Below are 22,708 nucleotides of genomic sequence, written 5' to 3'. Positions count from 1 at the left end.
ATGAGTGCTATGAGTGTGTTATAGCTACTTATTTTATTTTGTTTGGATTTATTTTATTGCCATTTTTCATATATTGCAAATGGCTACCTTTATTTAATTGCATTTATTTCATATAAAACATGTGCATGATTACTTTTGTTGTTAAAATGGTCATGGAGTTTCAGTTTTTTGTTTTTCTCACCGACGTTGGTTTCTCCAACCACAAGCAGATCAAACACATGCAACCGCCAAACAACAGGAAATGTTGCGCTATTCTAATCTGAGCTCATTGTGCCACAAACCTAAACAAAAATGGTGCACTTAAAGCACCAAATGTTGATCCACCTGCGTCTCTGTCTTCACAGACTCACCTTTTCCTCCACTGACTGGTTTGAGGTATAGAGCCAGCTCCTCCACGCACATCCTGCACACTTCATAATGTCTCGTGTCTTCAGCACTGCCCACACTCACAACTTCTCCCTCAGGAACCTGCAGAAATAAAATGAAAAAAAAACGTTGGAAGTTATGAAGCTGATTTCTAATGTGGTATAATGACATCACTGTTAAATGGCACCATTAGTGATCAGTACCTGTTTGAAGAAATATGTAAAATGGTATATTAAATGGTGCACATCTTCATGTTTATAGTATAGATTTTATGTTTTTATGTAATGTCCTATCATGTTATAGATTTGTATTTGTAACATATAATGTAATTGATGTAAAAGTGTTACATATTTCACTACAAATATGACAGTACTGAATATTTTTAAATAATAAAATAATGTATGTATATTTATACAACATTTCTGCCTGGGTCTTAAATATGATTGGCTGACAGCCGTGCAATATTCCCATAATATCAGCACTCGTACAGCCTCTTCACCCTTCTGTATTACTCCGCCCATATAGAGTAACAGCAGATTAATAACCTCACTACAGTTTGACAAATATTGCAGCTGTTGGACAACATAATGTACTTTTGAGGCTTTTTAGGTGAGAATGTAGTTGTTTAGATTGCAACTATGCAGCTTATTTATAAGGATAATGCCTATTTTATATATTTATAATTTCGGAGATACAGCGTGTCGGCATCCGTCAGCCTGTCATAAAGCAGAGCAAAGACGGTTGATGTTGTACATCAACAAGATGGAGACAGAGACCGCATAATAAGCCCTTAGAGAGAAAAACAGCGTAATTTCAAACTACAGCTGATCAAATCATTATTAAACTGGTAAGTGACTGGTAAGTCTACGTCGATCTCTCTCACTCTTTTGTATGTTGTAGTGCTGTATTTATACCATAGTAACTGTAGTGTATTGAGGGTGAGATGGGACTCACATATCAGGAATGTATGTATTTTGTGTTGGCCACTCTTTGTATAACGCTAAGTTACTTTTTGGTTGGCTATCATTTTATTTCTAATGAGTCTCCTGTTTTCGTTACTGCAGACTAGCTCAGTAAACAGAAAGAATGAACACATGCCAGCATATGTTTAGCTTTTTTCCTTATCGCAAACCCAACAGTAATCTGGTAGTGTTTGGGTTAATTATTGTGAAATCCTGATTGCAACAGAGAAATACTGGAAAATGTCTCTAGACTGATGGCATTTCATGGCGTTCAGCCTTATAATCTTAAAATGTGAGCAAAGTTACTTGTTTTGTCATCACTTTAGATATTACGCTAGAGAATCATTTAAATACTAGCTGTAAAGTAACGTTTGTGAAGTAACAACAGTTTCTGCTGTTCTGACGTCAGCTGCAGATGTGAATGAATGGCGGACGAAAGTAGTTCCTCATACAAAAAGTTTTTAAACTCTGTGTTTGATTTTCTTTATTATATGCACGATTATGCCGTCGAACTGTTGTATAAATGCAATATCACATTCGTACCAGGGCGATGTGTCTGTATATCGTCACTGGTGGGACACAACGCATGCCTCTCACTAGTACTGATATACAGCCATATCGCACTGCTACTCGTGTGATATTGCTCATATATATATTTAGCATTTTAAGCTTCACAACCCAAAAAGGCTTTTTGGATGTCCTGACCCATACAAAAACTCAAAGGCAATTATGCAAATCTCCCATCACACCCCACTCACCGGCGCCCCCACCAGCTGCAGGAGGGCACAGTTGACAGGCAGCACATCAATGTCAGTGCTGATGGCCGTCTGGTCAAAAGGACAGGCCTTGCGGTGCAGTTTATGGAGGCAGGTCTTGCAGACGGTGTGCGAGCACCCCAGGCTGATGGGCTTGTGGCTGCAGGCATCAAACTCATTATAGCAAATGGGGCAGGATAGAAACTCGGTCCATTGAGCTGCCTGCACCGGCATCCTGTGACCTCCAGGTGGAACAATCTTGCTCAGGTAGATCGCATGCCTCCACGCCCTGGTGCATTAAACACACCTGAGAACATAAAAAGATACTGGATTGCATTGGCTGTGTCTGAAAACATAGGCAGGTGGCTTTTTCTGCATCGCTGCCCAATCAGGCAATACATTTCAAAAGTCATTTGCTCATGAATTATACTACGTAGGTTGAATGCATGTAACCCACGACTTGCTCCAACGATTATGAATGTTTTTTATCAGCACCTTTAAGCTATATATATATATATATATATATATATATATATATATATATATATATATATATATATATATATATATATATATATATATATTTTAAAAAAAACTTTTTTTTTTTGATTGTCTACAGAACAAACCATCGCTATACAATAACTTGTCAAATTACCCTAACCTGTCTAGTTAACCTAATTAACCTAGTTAAGCCTTTAAATGTCACTTTAATCTGAATACTAGTGTCTTGAAAAATATTTAGTATAATATTATTTACTGTCATCATGGCAAAGATAAAATAAATCAGTTATTAGAAATGAGTTATTAAAACTATTATGTTTAGAAGTGTGTTGAAAAACACTTCTGTCTGTTAAACAGAAATTGTGGAAAAAAATAAACAAGGGGGCTAATAATTCAGGAAGGCTAATAATTCTTATTTTATGTATATATATATATATATATATATATATATATATATATATATATATATTACTGCTGTCAAAATTTGTGTGTTAATGCATGCGATTAATTTGAAATATTTAACGCGTTAAAAAAATGAACGCAATTAATGCAGTTGCAGTTTTTTTTATTTCCTGTTGTGGCCGACGTGTGTTCAACGTAGAAAAAGAAATATGGATAAGACCAAGAAAGCACTTTTAGAAGTGTCAAATGGAAAGAAAAAACTTTGCATTCTGTGACTCGGGTAATCAACTCCTTTAAGGTAATCAAAAAAAGCTGTTTACATGGTAGACTCTTAATCAGCTTTTTCCTTAATCATATTACAGTTGGAGTATTGGTGTCCATGTAAATGTACTCAATGAAAGTGCCAGATGATGTCGCAAGCTTTCAAAGACAGCCCATTCCTCTGCCTTAAGTTGAGTCCATGCACCCTCAAATGTTTCATTAAGTTTGACGTGTTTCCCCCTTTACACGCAACATTTGTAAAGCATCTGCTTCACTTTGCTGTGTCGGATTCTTTGCTCGTATAATATAGCCATACTTAAGAACGCTTAGTTTAAACAAATTTGATGAACATAATGGTACGTATTGATGAATCTGAAGGGAGTCGCTCGGGTACGCTGTACCACGCGCATTGTGTGTGTGTGTGTGTGTTTCCTAGGAACAAGAACAAACGGACGGTGTCTGTTGTTTAGAATTTAATGTTTAGAGATGGTGTGACCAAAGTCCCTGTAAGAATTCTATAGTCTTTGGTGTGACACAATCCGTACTGTGTGTGCCTTTGACGCTTTGATGCTTCTTATGTCCTTGTCGCAGCACCAGTGGCACCGAAATTCATATGCTGATTCTGTGATTCTGCTTGTTCTCACTCTCAGGTCACATCATTCAAAAGAAAAGGGCCACAGTCCCGATAATGACAACAGACTGGACTGTCATAGCAACTGGCTGAATGTAAAGGAGGACTAAGCAAAATTCTTTCTACTTTATAATTAATGTTCTCAACTCTCAGCAATACAACTTTTCAATGAGCCCAATTGTTTGTATTCAACACTTTGTTATTAGAATTTTCCAATTTCCATATTTGCGATGCCTGTATTTTGGAATTTTTAGCAGTCCACTTAGAATCCAACATGGAAATCATTTTTGTTTTTATTGGCATTGATTGTTTTATAATTCAAATGGCACTTCCATGCCTGTGTTTTTTTTTCCTGTAATAAATATGGCTTTCAAGCCAACTGTTTGAGGATCTTGATGGTTTATTTCTTCATGTGTGTTGTTTACATGAAGAAATCTGTGTTACAAGTTTAGCAAAAATTCAAACAATGATATTTTGAATTTACAATAATTTTACATTTGAATAGCCATAAAAACGTTCAGTCGTTTAAATGTGATTAATCACGATTAATTAAAAAAAAGTGTGAATAATTAGTTCTTTTTTTAATCGATTGACAGCACTAATATATATATATATATATATATATATATATATATATATATATATATATATAAATCTCTCATTTTCCACTTGACATCCATTCACGCTCCCATCACTTCTCAGCTTCAGCTCCAGGAATAAACTGTTTTGCACTCATTCATGTTCCTCACATCTCCATTCACTCAACCCCTCCCTCTAGTATTCCTCCAGATCCGCCTGTTTGTTTCTGAACTCTGCTGCTCTTCAGGGACTTCCGGCGGGACAGAAGGTGGAGCAGATAAGAGTGATTTACAAACAGCCATCAACAGCCACACCACATTAAACATATTTCACAGACCCCAAGCAAAAAGGAAAGTCAGAAAGAAAGACATATAAAATGAAAAGATGAAAATGGACTTTATCTTCACCAATGGCTCTTGTCGGAAGGTGTGAAATTACTTGGGTAAAAGAAATCATTCATTCCCCTACTATACTACTACACACACCTTCAGCTGCTGTACTAACACCTGCTGAACGACCCCCCATTGGCTGATATCTGATCCTCCAGGAAAAGCTCAGAGACACTTCATACCCTGACAGAAGCACCATGTCATGCAAAGTTACACAAGGGCCCCGACTGCTGTTGAGAATCAATCATATGTCAAGACAGGCTCATGCCTAGGGGCCATGTGGTCTTTTCTCTCTTTTACTGTAGTACATTTATTTCTTAACACGGTTAAATGCAAAGAAGAAAAACAGCCAAATTTCTTCTAAAATAATTCAAACACAGCTTAACTAGTAAGTACATTTAAAAAATATAAAAGATGTTCAATATAGGCAAAATAACATTGCATTATGTAAATAAATATTACACAAAAGTAAACAAAATAGCCTAAAAGTAAACAAAATAGGCTAAATATTCACAGTAAAATTCAATAATACTTTTTAAATGTTCTAAAAAGTTAAATGAACCAATTAAACTAGAAATACGTTAAATAAAAATACACCCGTAATAGACAGGCAGCCATAGCGCACATATATTAATGTATGAAATTATACCCACCGTGTAAGTGACCGCGTGCGTGAAACATCCACAGAGTAACTCGATTCTGCTCGCGCGAGTCATATTTCCACGCTATATTAATATTTAATGTCGCGGAGTTCAAGCGCGTGACAAAACGTGTTCGTGGGGACAGAAGAAAGTTGCGGCGGTGGGTTTCGGGGCGTGATTCAATGATTCACGGTCACGGGAGCATCTGCTCGAGGAAAATCTGGCTTTTACACGCCCACCCACCACACCAGTCATGCGAGTGGTTACCCGTGGGTTATACTTTTGGAGTTGGGTACTTTCATTGTTATTACTTTATCTTCTTAATAAGAAATACAGCATTACTTTAGAATTAAACAATTACAGTACACACAGTACAGTATTTGGTTACTATTTGTTTAGATGTGATGTTAATGACGCAGCTGTGACGATACAATAGGTTTTAAAATAATACATGCTAAAAATAGTTCTGCTTGAAGCGAGCACGCGTTTGGAACATAGTGCAAACCTCAAAAATAAGAAAGATCACTTCACAATGATAAACAGGAAACCACTTAACACTTGTGTCCATGTGACGCAGGGGGTGCAGAAAAATGAGAAGAACTTTCAAACAGGAAAATGTTTGTAACATTGTTTACTATTCTACATCTGATTCATTTACAGTTTGGCTGTAAGTTTAAAATTCAGCTCAAGTAAAAGTACACACTGTTGGACTTCAAATATTTTATTGAAGTGTATATCTCATGATAATTTTTTTAATTTATACTAGCTACAACCCACATGCCATCCAACAGGGATAGTTCACCAAACATTTCAACTCTGTCATCATTTACTCACACTCATCTGGTACCGACTTCTATGAGTTTTTTAAGATATTCTGAGGAAAAAGTAGTCATTGACTTTCATAGTAGCTATTTCATTGTAGAATTTTCATTTTTGGGGTAAACTATTGTTTTAGGAATATTTGCTCTTGGCTCCCCTGACGGATAGTCCCTTGTATTTCATGGAAAGCGCTTGCTTCAGTAAATTGACAGACCCAGAACCTGACCCCTAGGAATGCTGAGGGGTAATGGGTGCAAATGTGCATGCGAGTGTATCTTTAGGTCAGTGTGACCCCAAAGTTGGAACATCATGTCCTTGTTACCCCAGACACCTCCTCTGCCTTCATACATCTAAACACATGTACAGTTTCACCCCATGCACCAGAACAAGCTCCATTAAGTTGCAACAGCAAAATATTGGTCATGAACTCATAAAAACGCACAATTTTTGGCTCCCCAAATAAAATCTGGTGAAAAGTTCTTAAAAGAGCCCTTTTTATCTTAGTGTGAAGAATGTTTTAAAGGCATGGTTCACCCATGAAAATTACAATTCTGTTATTATTTACACTTCCTGCACTTGTTCCAAACCTGACTTTCGTTCTTCTGTTGAATACAAACAAGAATGTTGCATAGCAGCAGCCATTGACTTCGATATCTTTGTTGTTGTTGTTCCTGTCAATGCTGGTTTCCAACATTCTTCAGAATATCTCTTTTGTGTTTAGCAGAAGAAAGAAATTCATAAAATTGTAAAAACACTTGAGGAAATGTTTGTATTTTGTTGAACTGTCTCTTTAAGAATAGAAAGGAATGTTTCCAAAAATATTTAAGATCCGCCAAAGAAAGAATCAATAAAACTATAAAGAATAAAACTATTTTAAAAAACCTTCAAAGCTGCTTTTGTGCAATCATCCGGATTATGCTGCCTGCCAGTTTGGTTATGCATGCAAATGAACATATACTGTAAAATGTCTTGTCAAGTAACTTAAAACTCCATTTACTCATTTAAAAAGGAGAGAATGTTTTCATATTTCTAATAATGCGTTATCTAAGAAAGGTTTCAGTTTGAAAAACCCCCTTAAAGACAACAACAGAACATCTGTGCTCTTTAGTGATACTGAAACTGAAACTAGGATACTTTTAAGTTTATCATCTTAAAATACTGTGGTTTCTATAATATGTAGTTAAAATATGTAGAAATGTGAGCATCGTGATTGGAAATGATAAAAAAATGAATTACCTAATGCTTTGGGTGGATCAAATGAGCGAAGCGTGGTACAATCGATTGTTGTTAACACGCGGAAGTCTGATTGAGCGCGAATTATGCTTGATGTTGTTGTGCAACTTTACTGACAGGCCGTTCACTCGTAAACTTATTTAAAACTTTCTCTTCTTACTTTAACAATAACCAGGTATTCTAAATTAATAGGGAAACGATTGATCACTGATTATTGTTTTTGAGTAAGCATTCAATAAACACTACAATGAAAAATATTAATCAGATATAATAAAATATGCAATTACACATCACTCCAGACGAAAATTTGCGCAATTACGCAGCTGTGCAATGAACTTAAACCAACGCCAAATGCTGTTGCACAGGTACGCCTATGCATTGAGTGACTATTTGTTTTCATCAAGAAAAAAGTTTGGAAAATCGTTTTATTTATTATAGGGATGATGTTGCGTAATCATTTCGCGCACATCTTGAAAGCAGCGCGCGCCACAGCAGCGGTGATCCTCAATGCTACTTCCCAATAATAAACTGTCAAAGTCGCGCGTCTTGCACTTACCGCAGGCGAAACAGAGTCTCATCATAACCGTCCATAGTTTATTTGCACTTCGCCATCAACACCAGTTTCTTCATCGCAGTCTTTTATTCACAGCAAAGCCGAACTTGTTTTTTTTCCGAATTTTTTGGCGTCTTTTTATCCCGACCGGACATCACATAAAATCATGTCTGCAATTTCCAGAGATTTGAGAGCGCATTCCCTGACAGCGCGACATGTTCAGCATGAGCAGGTACACTCCCATGAGCGTCAGCGAATATAGCAAAACTACTATGGCGAAGTGTTTTTACTTAATATTCAGAAGCCAGGGGTCTGCCATTGGAGGGCAACAGCGCGACGTCAGCGATGTTAATGAATATTCACGAGCAAAATCCCCTCATTTAGAGTTGAGGAAATATATACTTTTGCACTTCACTTTGTGACAGCGTCAGTTTCGTCTTGTCTGCCGTGAAATGAATCATGAAATGTTACTGAAACTCGAGAAATGACACCCTAAAGCAAGAAGGACGCTGGTTTGAGCCCCGACTGGGTCAGTTGGCATTTCTGTGTGGAGTTTGCATGTTCTCCCCGTGTTCGCGTGGGTTTTCTCCGGGTGCTCCGGTTTCCCCCACAAATCCAAAGACATGCAGTATAGGTGAATTGAATAAACTAAATTGGCTGTAGTGTGTGTGTGGTAATGCAAGAGTGTATGGGTGTTTCCCAGTGTTGGGTTGCAGCTGGAAGGGCATCTGCTGCGTAAAACACATGCCGGATAAGTTGGCGGTTCATTCCACTGTGTCAACTCCTCATTAATGGGGGGAGTAAGCCAAAAAGAAAATGATTTAATGAAAATAAACAAACAAACAAACATTTAGATAAATAAACACATTAAATACAATTAAATAAAGAAATACATGAAAACAATCTAACTATAATAAATATACAGCTATTAACATAAATGCCATTAAATGTGCTTAATAATATGATTTTTTTAAATTATTATATTAAAGATAATGAACAGATAAAAAGATAGATAGATAGATAGATAGATAGATAGATAGATAGATAGATAGATAGATTGAAACAAACAAATGCAGTTTTGTAAATAATAACATATGCTAGATAAATTGGCGGTTTCTTCCGCTGTGGGGACCCCTGAATAACTAAGCTGAGAAGAAAATGAATGAAGGAAATAAATAAATAAACAAAAATTAGGTTAAAATAAATCAAATCAATATGTAAACAGATACACTGGTTTAATTATCTAACTTATTACAAACCAAAAAAATGTCCAAATATGCTTTTAAACCCATTTATAATAATAATAAAAATTAATATAAATATAAATAAATAGTTTTAAATACATATTTTCAAATTAATTATGCTGCCTCTAGAAAGTCAATGCCTTTGTATATTTGTATTGTATTTTATTTAGGCCTAATTATATTACATATACAGTATATTTGCTTTTTATTGTGTGTGTGTGTGTGTGTGTGTGTGTGTGTGTGCGTGTGTGTGTGTGTGTGTGCGTGTGCGTGTGCGTGTGTGTGTGTGTTCGTGCGTGCGTGCGTGCGTGTGTGTGTGTGTTATCTTTATCTTTAATAAATCCTAAATATCTTAATTTGACCCAAAGTTTTTTGAGGGCAGGGGCAGCATGGTGGCGCAGTGGGTAGCAAGCACAATTGCCTCACAGCAAGAAGGTCGCTGGTTGGGCTGGGTCGTTTCTGTGTGGAGTTCGCATGTTCTCTCATGTTCACATGGGTTTCCTCTGGGTGCTCCGGTTTCCCCTACAGTCCAAAGACAGTACACTTTAACTGAATAAGCTAAATTGGCTGTATTGAATGTGTAAGAGTGTGTGGTTGTTTCCCAGTGTTGGGTTGCAGCTGGAAGGGCAACCGCTGGGTAAAACATGTGCTGGATAAGTTGGCGGTTCATTCCACCCCTGATTAATAAGGGGACTAAGCCAAAAAGATAATGAACGATTGAATGATTACTGAGGGCAGCATATGCAACAATGCAATTTTTACCTCAAAATAAATTTTATTTGCACATAAAAGTTGTATATGAAACATAGCTCCTTCTTTACGAGTCTTAGCTTTACACTATCCAAAGTTACCAAGCAACCTGCTGATTACCTGATTAATATTCAACATCCAATCCTTCGCCATAGTAGGATTCGCAATTCGACAGCTCCGTCCAGCAGTGAGATCCAGAGCAGATATCACTCCGCCGCAGACACTCGCATCCTCGATTTAGCCCCAGATGAGCATGTTTAAATTGAAAACGACTCGGTTAGACCATGAAACAATGCTGAGTGTCAACAGATATCGCAGAGGATATTGTTGTTTATTAATATGCAAGGTACTATTTTCATGTAGGGGGCAAGGAGAAAGATGTAAAGGGGCAAAGCCGGAACAAGCCGCTTTTCGAGGCGTAGGCTGCATGTATTTTAAAGAGACAGAGATGATTCTGCTTTGTGGATCATGTAGCCTACTCTTGCATCTTGTCTTTGGTCTAATAAAATATAAAACATGTAGCTTACTGGATTAACAGGTAGATTTAAAAAAAAAAGCTCTCAACAATGGTTCATTTGTATTCATTATACAAAAAGAATGCCTTATTTTGCTTAATGAAAGAATCCTTTTACTAAAAAGGGCTCTTTTGTAACTGTAATGTTCACTCCTGATGAAGACACTTTCAATGAAGTAATTTTTAAATTTCAAATCAAACAGATGCCTTTTATAGTGGACAACATGACATTAACTAGGGCATTTCAATCTTTTAGATGCTGTAAACCCTAAAGGATCCCATTTTAAATTGTAAAAGGCATCTATGTAATTAGTTATTTTATACTTTGGGAAAAATGAATATTCTAAACAAGCCACAAATATGTTTTCAGAATATTTTCTTTCTTTTAAGTTATACTATTGCGTTCTTATCTGCATTTATTTTTATGTTTACTTACTTGTTTTAATAAAATGGGATTCATTGTAATCATTTTTATTTTATTTAGGATTAAATTAAAAATAATGTTTCTAATGCCATTTTTATTTATTTATGTTTATTCCATTTAACTTAATTCATTTATTTATTGTTTGTGTTCATTTCAATAAAATGTTTTATTTATAATCTTGTTTTATTTTACAAATTTCATCATTTATTTAAAATATTATTACTTTTATTATTATTATTATTATTATTATTATTATTATTATTATTTATGTTATGGTGTGTGGAACTCAATAAAGGAATTTTATGTGGAAAAAAATCACTTTGCACTTAAATCACACAGACTTACTCACCCTCAGATTTCTCATCCTGTCACCTTTTTACCTCATTCAATCACTTTTAATTTGTATTACAAAATAAATGCACAATGATTATTTATAAGGACTTTGGCGACATCATCTGTTAATAAAAACACATTGCAGGCAAACGGTGCATTCATATGCGGCAATTATTCACCCCTTGCTGTTTAACAGATACACAATTTTTGCTTTTTGTACTGATCCAAAGTTAGGAAAAATCCAGAATTTTTCATGTTTTAGATTTTATTAGCCAAGAATGCATTTGTATAAATTAAAGTATAAATGCAATTTATTATTATTTGTATTATTTGATCAAAATAATCAGGAATAGGACTGTGAATTATCACTTTGTGTTTTATATTTGGCTACATTTAAAAATGTAATTAATTCCTGTGATGCGAAATTAATTTTGAGTATCATTACTGCAGTCCTCAATGTTGCACGATCTTTTCATCCTATCATTTCATCATGCTCTAACATAATGAATTCTCATTATTGTCAATTTCTTTAACATTTTGAAAAGAGTCAGAAATGTTTCTTAAGCAGCAGATCAGTCTATTATAATAAGTATAATATTTTCTGAAGGATCGTGTGCCACAGAAATCTGAAGTAAGCTAACGATGATGAAAAATAAGCTTTGATATGCCAAAAATATATTTAAGAAAATATAAAAAAACTGAAAGCTTGTCATGAAAATTAATTAAGCTACACTACAAGTTAATTTCTAAAATTTCGTTGAAGCTACTTTTCTCACAAAGGCATATATTACTTTTTTAAAAGTGACATATGACTTACTGTTTTCGGTAAGAGATTTTATTGAATCCCTCTCATATCCTTCTGTTTTCAAATTACTTGCCAACTATTATAATACTTTATAGACTAAATTTCAACTATTGTTACTTGAAAAATATTACTTACAAAATAACAGTAACAAACAAACAAATAAACAAATAAATAAATAAATAAATAAATAAATAAACCACGAGATGCATGATTTACAACACTGTGCTGCTTCAGACATTTGCAGGTTCACAAAATGGAATTTAGCTGTTGTCAAGCTACTTCATTATTTGCTGGGAAAAGTAGCTACTGTACTGGAAAAGCTACAATGTATCTTAAGTAGCTGAGTTACCAGAAAAGCTACATTGTATCATAAGTAGCTGAAAATGTCAAGCTACTGATAAATGTAGCAAAACTTGTAGCTGAGCTACCTGTTATACCTCCAGCAACACTGCAAATTGAAATAACATTCACGATTTTATTTTTTTATTAGAAAATACTTTTTCAAAAACACAAAAATAAAGAAAAGAATCACGCCTCTAACCTCTCTAAAGTCTAATTCTCTAAAGGCTCTCATGGAACAAAATTGTTGGAAAAAGCTTAGACATTAACATCTATTTGAATGTTTATTAAATTTTCTATCAAACCTCAAAAAAGTTTTTGTACAAAATTTGTGATTCTTTGTTTAAAAAGTGTGAACGTCAACATTTTTATCAATGCATATTATTTTAATTATCAAAAATTCAACTTGAATGTAGTTCAATTTTAAACTTTTGTAATGTATCTTTTGAAAATCCTCAGTACTGGGTTGCAGCTGGAAGGGCAGAATAGTTGGTGGTTCATTCCACTGTTGTGACCCTTGACAAATAATGGACTAAGCCGAAAGATAATGAATAAATGAATGAAATACATGCACATCATTCATTACTACTTTTATAGTAAAAGTTTTTTTTGTAGTAAAATTGATTGGTGCCAGTTATCATCATTTGTGTTTAACAGAAGAAAGAAACCCCAATCATTTTTGTACAAGTGAAAGATGGGTATATGATGACATAATTTTCATTTTTGGGTGAACTATCCCTTTAAGGAACAAATACAACTGGAAATAAGTATTGTTAAACGCAAGAGGGCGCTATTCGCCCACGGTGAATGACTTCGTCGTTTTAAATTTTATTCAGTACTGGATTCTTTCCATGTCATTGCCGATCTCTTACAATGGTTCACTGGTCACCCCACCCTGTTAAATAAGCCTCTGAAAACCAGAAAGTGTTTTTGGGACATTTTTCTTAGGTCGTTTGATGTAGTTTTAACTTTCCAATGACTGAAAGAATATCTGACAATGGACATCCAGTCCCCTTTGCAGTTTAACTTTATCTCTAACCTTCCTCCTATAACTTTCAGGCTCCAAAACATTAACTGATGAGATTTGATCTAGATAAGTGTTTTATTTACTTGTACTGGGTAGGAATGGCGTATATTTTTACAGTGTGGCAAGCCGTTTAAACTGAAGTGTTCTTGATACATGTAATAATGCCATCAGTCGCAGAAATTAAATTCTTGATATGAGGAATAAAATATACACTAGTAAAAAAAACTGACTTCTTACTAGTTGCAATTCCAGTATTATATATCAGGAGTAAAAATTATCAATTAAATTTTTATGATAGGCCATGGGGGCATTATATTTCTTTTCGGCTTAGTCCCTTTATTAATCTGGGGTCGTCACAGTGGAATGAACCGCCAACTTATCCAGCATATGTTTTTTTGCAGCGGATGCTCTTCCAGCTGCAACTCATCACTGGGAAACACCCATACACTCTCATTCACACACACATACACTTTGGACAATTTAGCTTACCAAATTCACCTATGGTGTATGTCTTTGGAAAGTGGTGGGGACTGGAGCACCCGGCGGAAACCCACACAAACATGGGGAGAACATGCAAACTCCGCACAGAAATGCCAACTGACTCATCCATCCGAGGCTCGAACCAGCGTCCTTTTTGCTGTGAGGCGACTGTGCTACCCACCGCGCCGCCCCCATGTGGCATTAGTGAAACTAAATTGTTGATATCAGCAACACATAACCTGCAAATAAGTCAGAACAACATGCCAAAGTTGGAGAAAACATTCACAGTTATTCTTCATTAAAAAGCCTCACACAGAATTTCAGCACAGGATCTGTCATTTAATAGGAGAGTAAAAAGATATTTAGCTGGCCTGTCCCTCTCTTGACCACAATCACTTTTAAAACCCATTATTCACAAGGATACGATTTCCATCACAATGTGTCATTAGCTAAGCAGAGGCTTTCAAAGCTGGACAAGAGATAATTATAGAGCTTCTCAAATGGGTTTGAGATAGGAATGCCACAGGAACGCTAATAACACACGTCTGAAGACTGAATCTCACTCTGAGGAACAGGTTCTTTCCTATACAACCTGACTGGATATGGGACACAACTTTGCATTTGTTGTCTATTCTAGCTTGAAGGATGAGCAATGGCATAGGTAAATCATTAGAACAAATCTGCCTAATCTCTTGCATCTATCCTGTGGATTTCTAAGAGATTTTCCCATTTAAACATAATGACAAAGAGCAGTCAAGTGTGGGTAGTCTAGTACTAGTGGTCTTTTGTGTGTTTATGGGAGTGATCTCTTTTAAGCACCTCAGGACAGGTTTTTCAGGTGGGAATGCATCTGAGAATACTGATGAAGCAACAAGTTATATACATACTGTGATAGTAATATAAACAAAACTTTTATTTTTCTCTCATTGACAGGACACTATATACACTACCTGACAAAAATCTTGTTGCCTGTCCAAGTTTTAGGAACAGCAAATAATAACTTGACTTGTAGTTGATCATTTGGTATCAGATATGGCTTATATGAAAGGCAAAGGCCTCTAGATTACCGAAATAAAATATGATCATGCCTTGATATTTAATTAGGACAGTAAGGTCTGACTTTGCTTAGACAAAAGTCTTGTCACTTAACAGAAATAATGTACAGTACAGAATATAAAGTTATGCTACAGTGGAAAAAAATGAATATTGTGTATGACTCCCATGAGCTTGGAGTACTGCATCCATACATCTCTGCAATGACTCAAATAACTTATTAATAAAGTCATCTGCAATGGCAAAGAAAGCGTTCTTGCAGGACTCCCAGAATGTATCAAGATTCTTTGGATTCATCTTAAATGCCTCCTCCGTCATCTTACCCCAGACATGTTCAATAATGTTCATGTCTGGTGACTGGGCTGGCCAATCCTGGAGCACCTTGACCTTCTTTGCTGTCAGGAATTTTGATGTGGAGGCTGAAGTATCACACGCCCCCATACTGAATGTAACCCCTAACCATGATTTTTCCTTTACCAAATTTGACTGATTTCTGTGAGAATTTTGGGTCCATGCGGCTTCTAATAGGTCCTCTGCAGTATTTGTGATGATTGGGATGCAGTTCAACAGGTGATTCATTGGAAAAATCTACCTTCAGCCACTTTTCCAAATGATCAACCAGAAGTCAAGTTATTATTTGTTGCTCTTACCACTGGGATCGACAACAAGATTATTGTCAGGTAGTGTACTGTATGTAAGTGCAGATTAACTGTGCTTATATTCTGTCCACCCTACACACAACTTACAACTAATGTAGTAATAATTGGCACCTTTTGTAAATTTGACTTGGAATGATAATTATTATGAAAAGTGCTATAAGAAATAAACTTGAATTGAATCTCTACATTTAAATTACAAACATTTATGAATAGTCACTAGTCTCTCAGAGGACAACATCTCTGCTGTGATGTTAATCAGCTCTTCTTCAGTCTCTTCCACAGTTCCACAGTCACTGTAGTGTTTCTTTCTTGATTTTCAATCAGGTTTAGATCAGGGTTCTAGGTTGACATTTCATTATTTCAGTGTTTTCGCTTTCAAGAGATTGCTTTATCCATATTGTGATGATATTTGGGCTAATATTTCTGTAAACTGTTAAACTAGGGTTAAACTGTAGGTATTATCATGTATTCATGGATCTCATGCATTTTGCAAGTAACTGGCGGATCAATTAAGTGGTTGTCAGTGGCAATGTGTGCAGGACTTACACTTTGAAATGTTGTCAAGTTTCTTCCAACATAGGCTCATTCTGAAAAACCTATATACATTTCTGGAGATCATGAATAATGTGGCCTGAAGTACATATGGCTGCATTTCATTTTTTCACGGGGGGTGGTATGAAGCCGTTCCTTTTCACACTTACCAGCTGACCGCTTACCTCCACATGGATGGCTTTCCGGCTGTTACCAGTTCATCCAGTAAGCTCGCCATGTACGTCAGTGGATTGAGACGCAGAGAGGAGATGACCATAACGACATAACGTTCGAGTCTAGTGAAGTTCCAGAAAGCAGGTAAGACAAAAACATAAGCTGAAAAATAAAATAAACAAGTAAATAACAGGGTGAGAATGTGGTAAAACGTCGTAAAAATCAGACGAGAGCTTTTCTTTTTTCTGGATTGATTTTTAAAACGGTCGGTTGGGTTTAGGGAAGTGGGTGGGTGGGTCAATCTGTGCTTCTTAAAATATTATTGATTGGGAGGGTAGAGTGAGTTGTCAGTCATTTAGTCAGTCGAACAGTCAGTTGACAGCGACCTCTGGTGGATTTACGAGAATAGCAAATGCGAATGGCACTCACGAGAGAAACTTGAGATCTCAGAAATAGCACACAGTGGCCTCTGGTGGGTTTGCGAAAACAAAAACTGAAAAAAACAAGAAATGTATCTCCAGAAATGTATATAGAGGTACATTTTCAGGATGAGCCTGGGTTGTATTCTTCACTAGCTTCTGGAAAAGGGTGAAAAATGAACCTACAATTTTAAGAGAAAATAAATAATGTGTTTTTCCTGCACATCTGTCTAGACTGTGCCCGTTTAAGTCTGTAATCATAGCATAAGCCTGTGTTAATCTAAGAAACGGAGCTAACAACACCACTACTTTTTAAAGGCTTAAAAGCTCTTTAGCAACAACCACTTGTGGGTTTTCTGTATTATAGTCCTTACTCAGTGTGTTGTTTTGACAGGGCATTATAGACAGATGATGGGTATTTCCCTCATAGTTCAAACTTTCTATTAGCTCTATCAGCACTTTTCTATTAACTGTAATAGTCTTGACAAACACTGTTATTGTTTCATTTTAGAGCACCAGGAGAGTTAATGGTTACCGGTCACTCCAGTACATGGACATGCTTGTGTCACGGTGAGTGATTTAATTCAGGGCTATTATAATTGCTTCACTGGTTAGCATGCGTCATTTAGCTGTGATCTTTATATGAAGTTTTCAATCACTGTGCTCACATGCTAGCTAAATGTCTCCCTCAGTCTTGGGTATCATATTAAACAAGAGCCGCATAGAGGCAGGAGTTCATTTAAGTGCATTATTTTCTGCAACACATGTTGATTTAAGAATAAGTTGTGTTTTTTAGTGACATTGTTACTATTGTACAGATCAGATTTCACAGCCGAGTCAATTAGTAACTTAACATGGTGTGTTTTACTACATTTTAAAGGAAATTGTCTTTGAAAGGTTATTCAAAACAACAAAAACAAGAATAAAAAGCTATTTAGGAGGTTTTGTATGATTTGGTGTGATGTGATTCATCTACAAATTTGGATTAAGGCCAAGAATAGGCCCTAATATTCCATTGAATGGACAGTTCACCTTGAAAAAATGAAAATTTCCATAATAGTTATTGACACTCAAGTGGTTCCAAATGTTAATGATTTTTTTTCTTCTATTAAACTCAAAATAAGATATACTAAAAGCTTTATTGTAGCATTAAAAACTTAATTTCTGTTTAAAAGAAGACATGAACTTAAACAGGTTTGGAACAAGTAGAGGATAAGTAAATGATGACAGAATAAAACTTTTAGGTGGGTTTAATCAATTCTGTCACAATTGATACAAATTAGATTTAAACCACTTCCGTTTGATGGGTTGTTTTCGTCGTACAAATCCATGTGGTCAAATGCAATCAAACTGTTACAAAAGACAGTGTACTCTTCATCAGATGACTGAACATGTAATGGAATGTGTTGAGAAAGCTCACCAAAAACAAGGTTTTTAAATGTCACTGCATTGTACAAAAACACACAGATTTGTATTCGTTATATCACATACTTTTGTTTCGCTAGCTTACCTGTTTACTCGAAAGCTACGCAACATGGGTTCATTCAGCCAGTACGTTTGGATCAGCCACTTTTTCACAATGCAGTTTAGTGGTGTACGGTATGGGTCAGTACAACTCGGTTTACTTACAGTATGTATGGATTTGCTTGGCTTGGTTTGCACTTTCACTATTGTTTGGTACTGCCTAAATCTCTATAGTTGAGCTGCCTCTAATGAATTTGATTCTCGGCTGCCAATTAGAGGAATGTCTGGACCTCTTTTACTGAACACAATGAGGCTATTACAGCTGTCTTTTTCTTGCAGTTGTGAAAAAAAGCTTCTTAGTCATGTGAACCAACTATATTAACCATAAATATGACTATTTAAGTTCAGTGAGTTTGGAGTCTTGTGTCGCAAATTTAATGGTGCTGATAGTGATGATTATCTTGGATTTGGTAAAAAGACAGCTCACTTGGAACCTCATCCAAGTTGTACCCAGGCTCATTCTGAAAACGTACCTCTATATGCATTTCTGGAGACCGCCAAATACGTCCCAGGAGTTACGTTGTTTTGCAGTTTTTGTTTTCGCGTATCCAAGAAAGGGCTGCTGTGTATGTTTTTGAGATATCAAATTTCTCTCGCGAGTGCCACTCTCACCTGCTGTTTTCTTGTAAATCCACCCTCCCCCTTCCCTAAACCCAACCAATAGTGTTTTAAAAAGCACAGATTGACCCTGTCATCATTTACTCACCCTTCACTTGTCAAAAACCTGTTTAAGTTTCTTTCTTCTAACACAAAAGAAGATATTTTAAGAAATGTTTGAAAACAGTTACCATTGACTTCAATATTTGTTTTTCCTGCTATGGAAGTCAATGATAAGTTGGATGGGATATTCTATAATTATTTCTGAAGGAATAGTACGTAGTTCAGGAAGTCAAAGAATGGTTTTAAGAGTGATGTGGTCATATTTGCATACCCTCATCAGGATCATTGCAGCACGGTTCTGAATATTTTTCAGTTTCTGTAGACTTTTTGCCAGGAATCCTGATGAGAAGAGCATTATATTGGTTCAGCAAAATTTCCGCTTTATAATAGTCTATCCATTGTCCAGCATTCGTGTAAAGTAACAGATTACAAATGCTCAAACTACTGTAATTGAGTAGTTTTTCTCAAGAATTGTAATTTATTAAGTAGTTTTAAAAATGTGTACTTTTACTTTCCCTTGAGGACATTTTTAGTGCAGTATCGGTACTTTTGCTCCACTATTTTCCTTCCGCCTGAAGTCACTACTTTATTTTTTCTTGTCTATGGTGATTGGCTGAGTAGAAAATTCAGTCCTGCAATTGCTGTCCAATCAAATCGCACACAGAAATTAAATCGCATCATACTGAACAACATCAAGACAGGGGCGCTATATAAATGCAGCAAACTGTTTGAAAGCATTAAAAGTGTCCAAAGAGATGGCCAAAATCTTTACACACAATGACCCAGAGACTGTTTAGACAGTCTGAAAATGGTCAAATAGTCTATAGCTAAATGTACTACAGAATGTCACGTTTACACACACCAGCACACATTGCATATAAAAGCATTAGCCTTTCACAGCATTATATTCACTACTCACTACTCTTGAGTACTTTTAAAAAGGGCTACTTTTTACTCATACTTTGAGTAATATTTACAACAGATACTTTAACGGTACTTGAACTACATTTTTAGGCAAGTAATGGTACTTTTACTTGAGTATGATTTTTCAGTACTTTTCCACCACCTTTGTCCAGCAATACAATAGTTCAGGTAAGTTTAGCGATATTCACATGATGAAAAATAAAATCTTGTACAGATAATTAACGTGAGCCTCAAAGGCCAGATGAGAATCTAGTAAAACACTAAAAACATTTGAAACTGGATCTGAGAGTGGAATATTCTGACCAGACAAAGTAATGCTGTCTGGATCTGGTGAGGGGTGCCTATATAAATGGCGTCAGTCTTTGAGCTCTTTTAGTGCAAGAAATTTGGACACATCCACTTCTGGTTTTTAAAACTCCAAACAGATGGTCAAAGTGGAAGATGACAGGGCAGCTGAATTACATGAGTTAGTACTAAATTAAAGTTGGGTGTCATTAGCATAGCAATGGAATGATATTCCTTGCCGCTTGATAGTTACAAACAAGGCCTAAAATGAACACTTTCCAAGCATCAAATGCAAGTAAATCTGAAATGGCAAGAATTTATAGCATGTCAGTCAAACGCAATGCAGTGGGATCTACAGTCAGTTTTTTAAGATTCGCTTGTTCAGTTTTGATATCTGGTTGGGTCATCTACTCCATTGACCAGGTAGGTATGATCCAACTCTCTTTTTACTGTACTTTAAGCACAGAAATGCTTTCATTAGATAATGTATACACATCGACATCTGATAAAACATGAGCATTAAAGCGCAAACATGAAGTGGTCTACAGTATATTCAATTTTTTATAAAGCTCATCTCTAAATATATCCCTGCAGCATAGTATTGATTATGCATGTCAGAGCAGCAAAATAAATAATTTAATATGATAAAATAACTAATAAATGGAGAAAAGATGATAAACAGATAGGGTAGAAAAATAAAATAATATAATATAAGCATACATGCCCCACCAGTGTAAAAGCACCCGCTTCGAATGTTATCACTTGATTGAATGGGTGTTATCAGTGGTTATCAGCTGATAGATATGCGCCAGTTGGGGTCTTCTGCTCCTACTGGTAGGCTGAGAAGTGTTTTATCATCCATCCACATCATTAATTAGTGAGACTAATAGAGAAGACTCTAGATCCAGATCTGTTTTTACATTACATTGTGACGGTTGGGTTTAGGATTGGGGTAGGGGTAGACGTTAATAAAATACAATGAATGGGAAATTAAAGAAATACTATAAATAATTCTCATTAACTTCTGGCAGCAGCCATATGTGATCTATAGCTGATTAACTATGTGGATGGATGACAACAGCCTTCTGAGCCTACCAGTGATAGCAATCGAATTGACTAGTAAAAGGAATTTCAATTAACAATTTCCAATAAGAAAAGCAGGAAATGTAATTAATTATAAATATTAAAAAAGTAATTAGTGACCCGTGTTTTGTTGAACTGTTTTATGTATAAAAGTATTTTAGTAACTGTGTAAGCAGTCTTGAGCTCTGTTTGAGAATGAGGGGTAATGTAAATGTGTGTGAAAACAAAAAACTGACTATCTAGTAATTTGAGGGGAAAAATAGATTAAAAAATCCATTACATCTTTTTAATAATTAAAAAAAAAACAGATTACATTATTGTAAAATGATTGTAAATGTGATTAGTTTCTAGAGTAAAGACAGAAATTACTGAAAATCTCTTATTTTAAACTGTAATACTATTGTAATACTGTTCCTCAGTGTTACTATTTTATTGTATTTTACTCAAATAAATTGAGCTATCATGAGCAAGAGATTTTCTATTTTAAAAACAGTTGTTTTATACTTTGAGAAAGAGTATACATTATTATACACACTGTAAAACCAAACAGTGAGTGTAGTTAACTCAAAATTGACTGAAAGTTAATTCTACTCATTTGAAAAGAGTTTTGAACTCAGTGTTGAAGGTAATGATTTAATGAAATACCTCATTACTTCAACTTAAATGGAGTAAGTTCACAGAACTCATATAGATTAGTTTTTTTTAACTCAAATGGTTTGTGTTGCCTTAACTTGTTGGGTTTCACAGTACTCATTAGGATTAGTTTTTGAACTTAAATGGTTTGTTGCAATCGGTTTCCTCGAATTGTTTACCCTAACTAAAGGTTTTACAGTGCAGAAATACCCTCAAATTGTATTAAATGTCAAATAATTTACTTAAATAATTTTAAATAATAATAATGATTCTGTTCATAGCTATTGCCTAAAATCACCATGGGAAATTGTGTGACCAAAAGCATAGTACATATCGGCCCCACAGTGTGCATGTCATTGATGCTTTTAACTAGGGTCAGATGGAATCTGCGGAGATTTTTTGCTATTTCTGCTGAGAATTTTGGTATCATAACTAAAACCTTAATATGTGAAATAAAAAAGAATATATTTTTTAACTTGTATTTAATGTTTAAAATGCAAATCCAATTAGATTCACTTTATTTGGTAAACAAAGCAAGTTTCTTATATAATAAATCTACTAAAATTTTACTGTACAAACTGCATTGTACATAAATCAGATGAACATTTTCATATTAGTCAATGATATTACTGTAATTAATTTAAAAACTGAATGAATATAGATTTACACACATTTACTCAAGTAAATAAAAAGAATTAATGATAGGCTAAAAATCTGCGGAAATCTGCAAAAATCTGCGGAATTCTGCGTGCGCA

The 22,708-nt window shown here is 35.3% G+C and overlaps 1 protein-coding gene across 3 annotated transcripts in view; it reads right to left on the bottom strand.

The window, feature by feature from the left end:
• Nucleotides 1-8,341, bottom strand: part of rc3h2 (ring finger and CCCH-type domains 2) — a 52,939-nt gene extending 44,598 nt beyond the window's left edge. The window contains exons 1-3 of one of the 3 annotated variants that reach the window (XM_056467629.1): nucleotides 8,096-8,341; nucleotides 2,087-2,390; nucleotides 351-468 (exon numbers count right to left, since the gene is read on the bottom strand). In XM_056467629.1, the coding sequence (XP_056323604.1) occupies nucleotides 351-468; nucleotides 2,087-2,317 (349 nt within the window). In that variant the 5' untranslated portion in view covers nucleotides 2,318-2,390; nucleotides 8,096-8,341. Of the gene's footprint in view, nucleotides 1-350; nucleotides 469-2,086; nucleotides 2,391-5,499; nucleotides 5,629-7,542; nucleotides 7,602-8,095 lie in introns of those variants that run through there. The other 2 variants (XM_056467631.1, XM_056467630.1) reach the window with 2 other exon arrangements.
• Nucleotides 8,342-22,708: the final 14,367 nt, after the last annotated feature.

This window comes from Danio aesculapii, chromosome 10, assembly GCF_903798145.1.
Source record: "Danio aesculapii chromosome 10, fDanAes4.1, whole genome shotgun sequence".
Classification (NCBI taxonomy): Eukaryota; Metazoa; Chordata; class Actinopteri; order Cypriniformes; family Danionidae; genus Danio; species Danio aesculapii.
The sequence above is the reverse complement of the archived record's forward strand: the minus strand, read 5'-3'. Positions and strand labels throughout refer to the sequence as shown.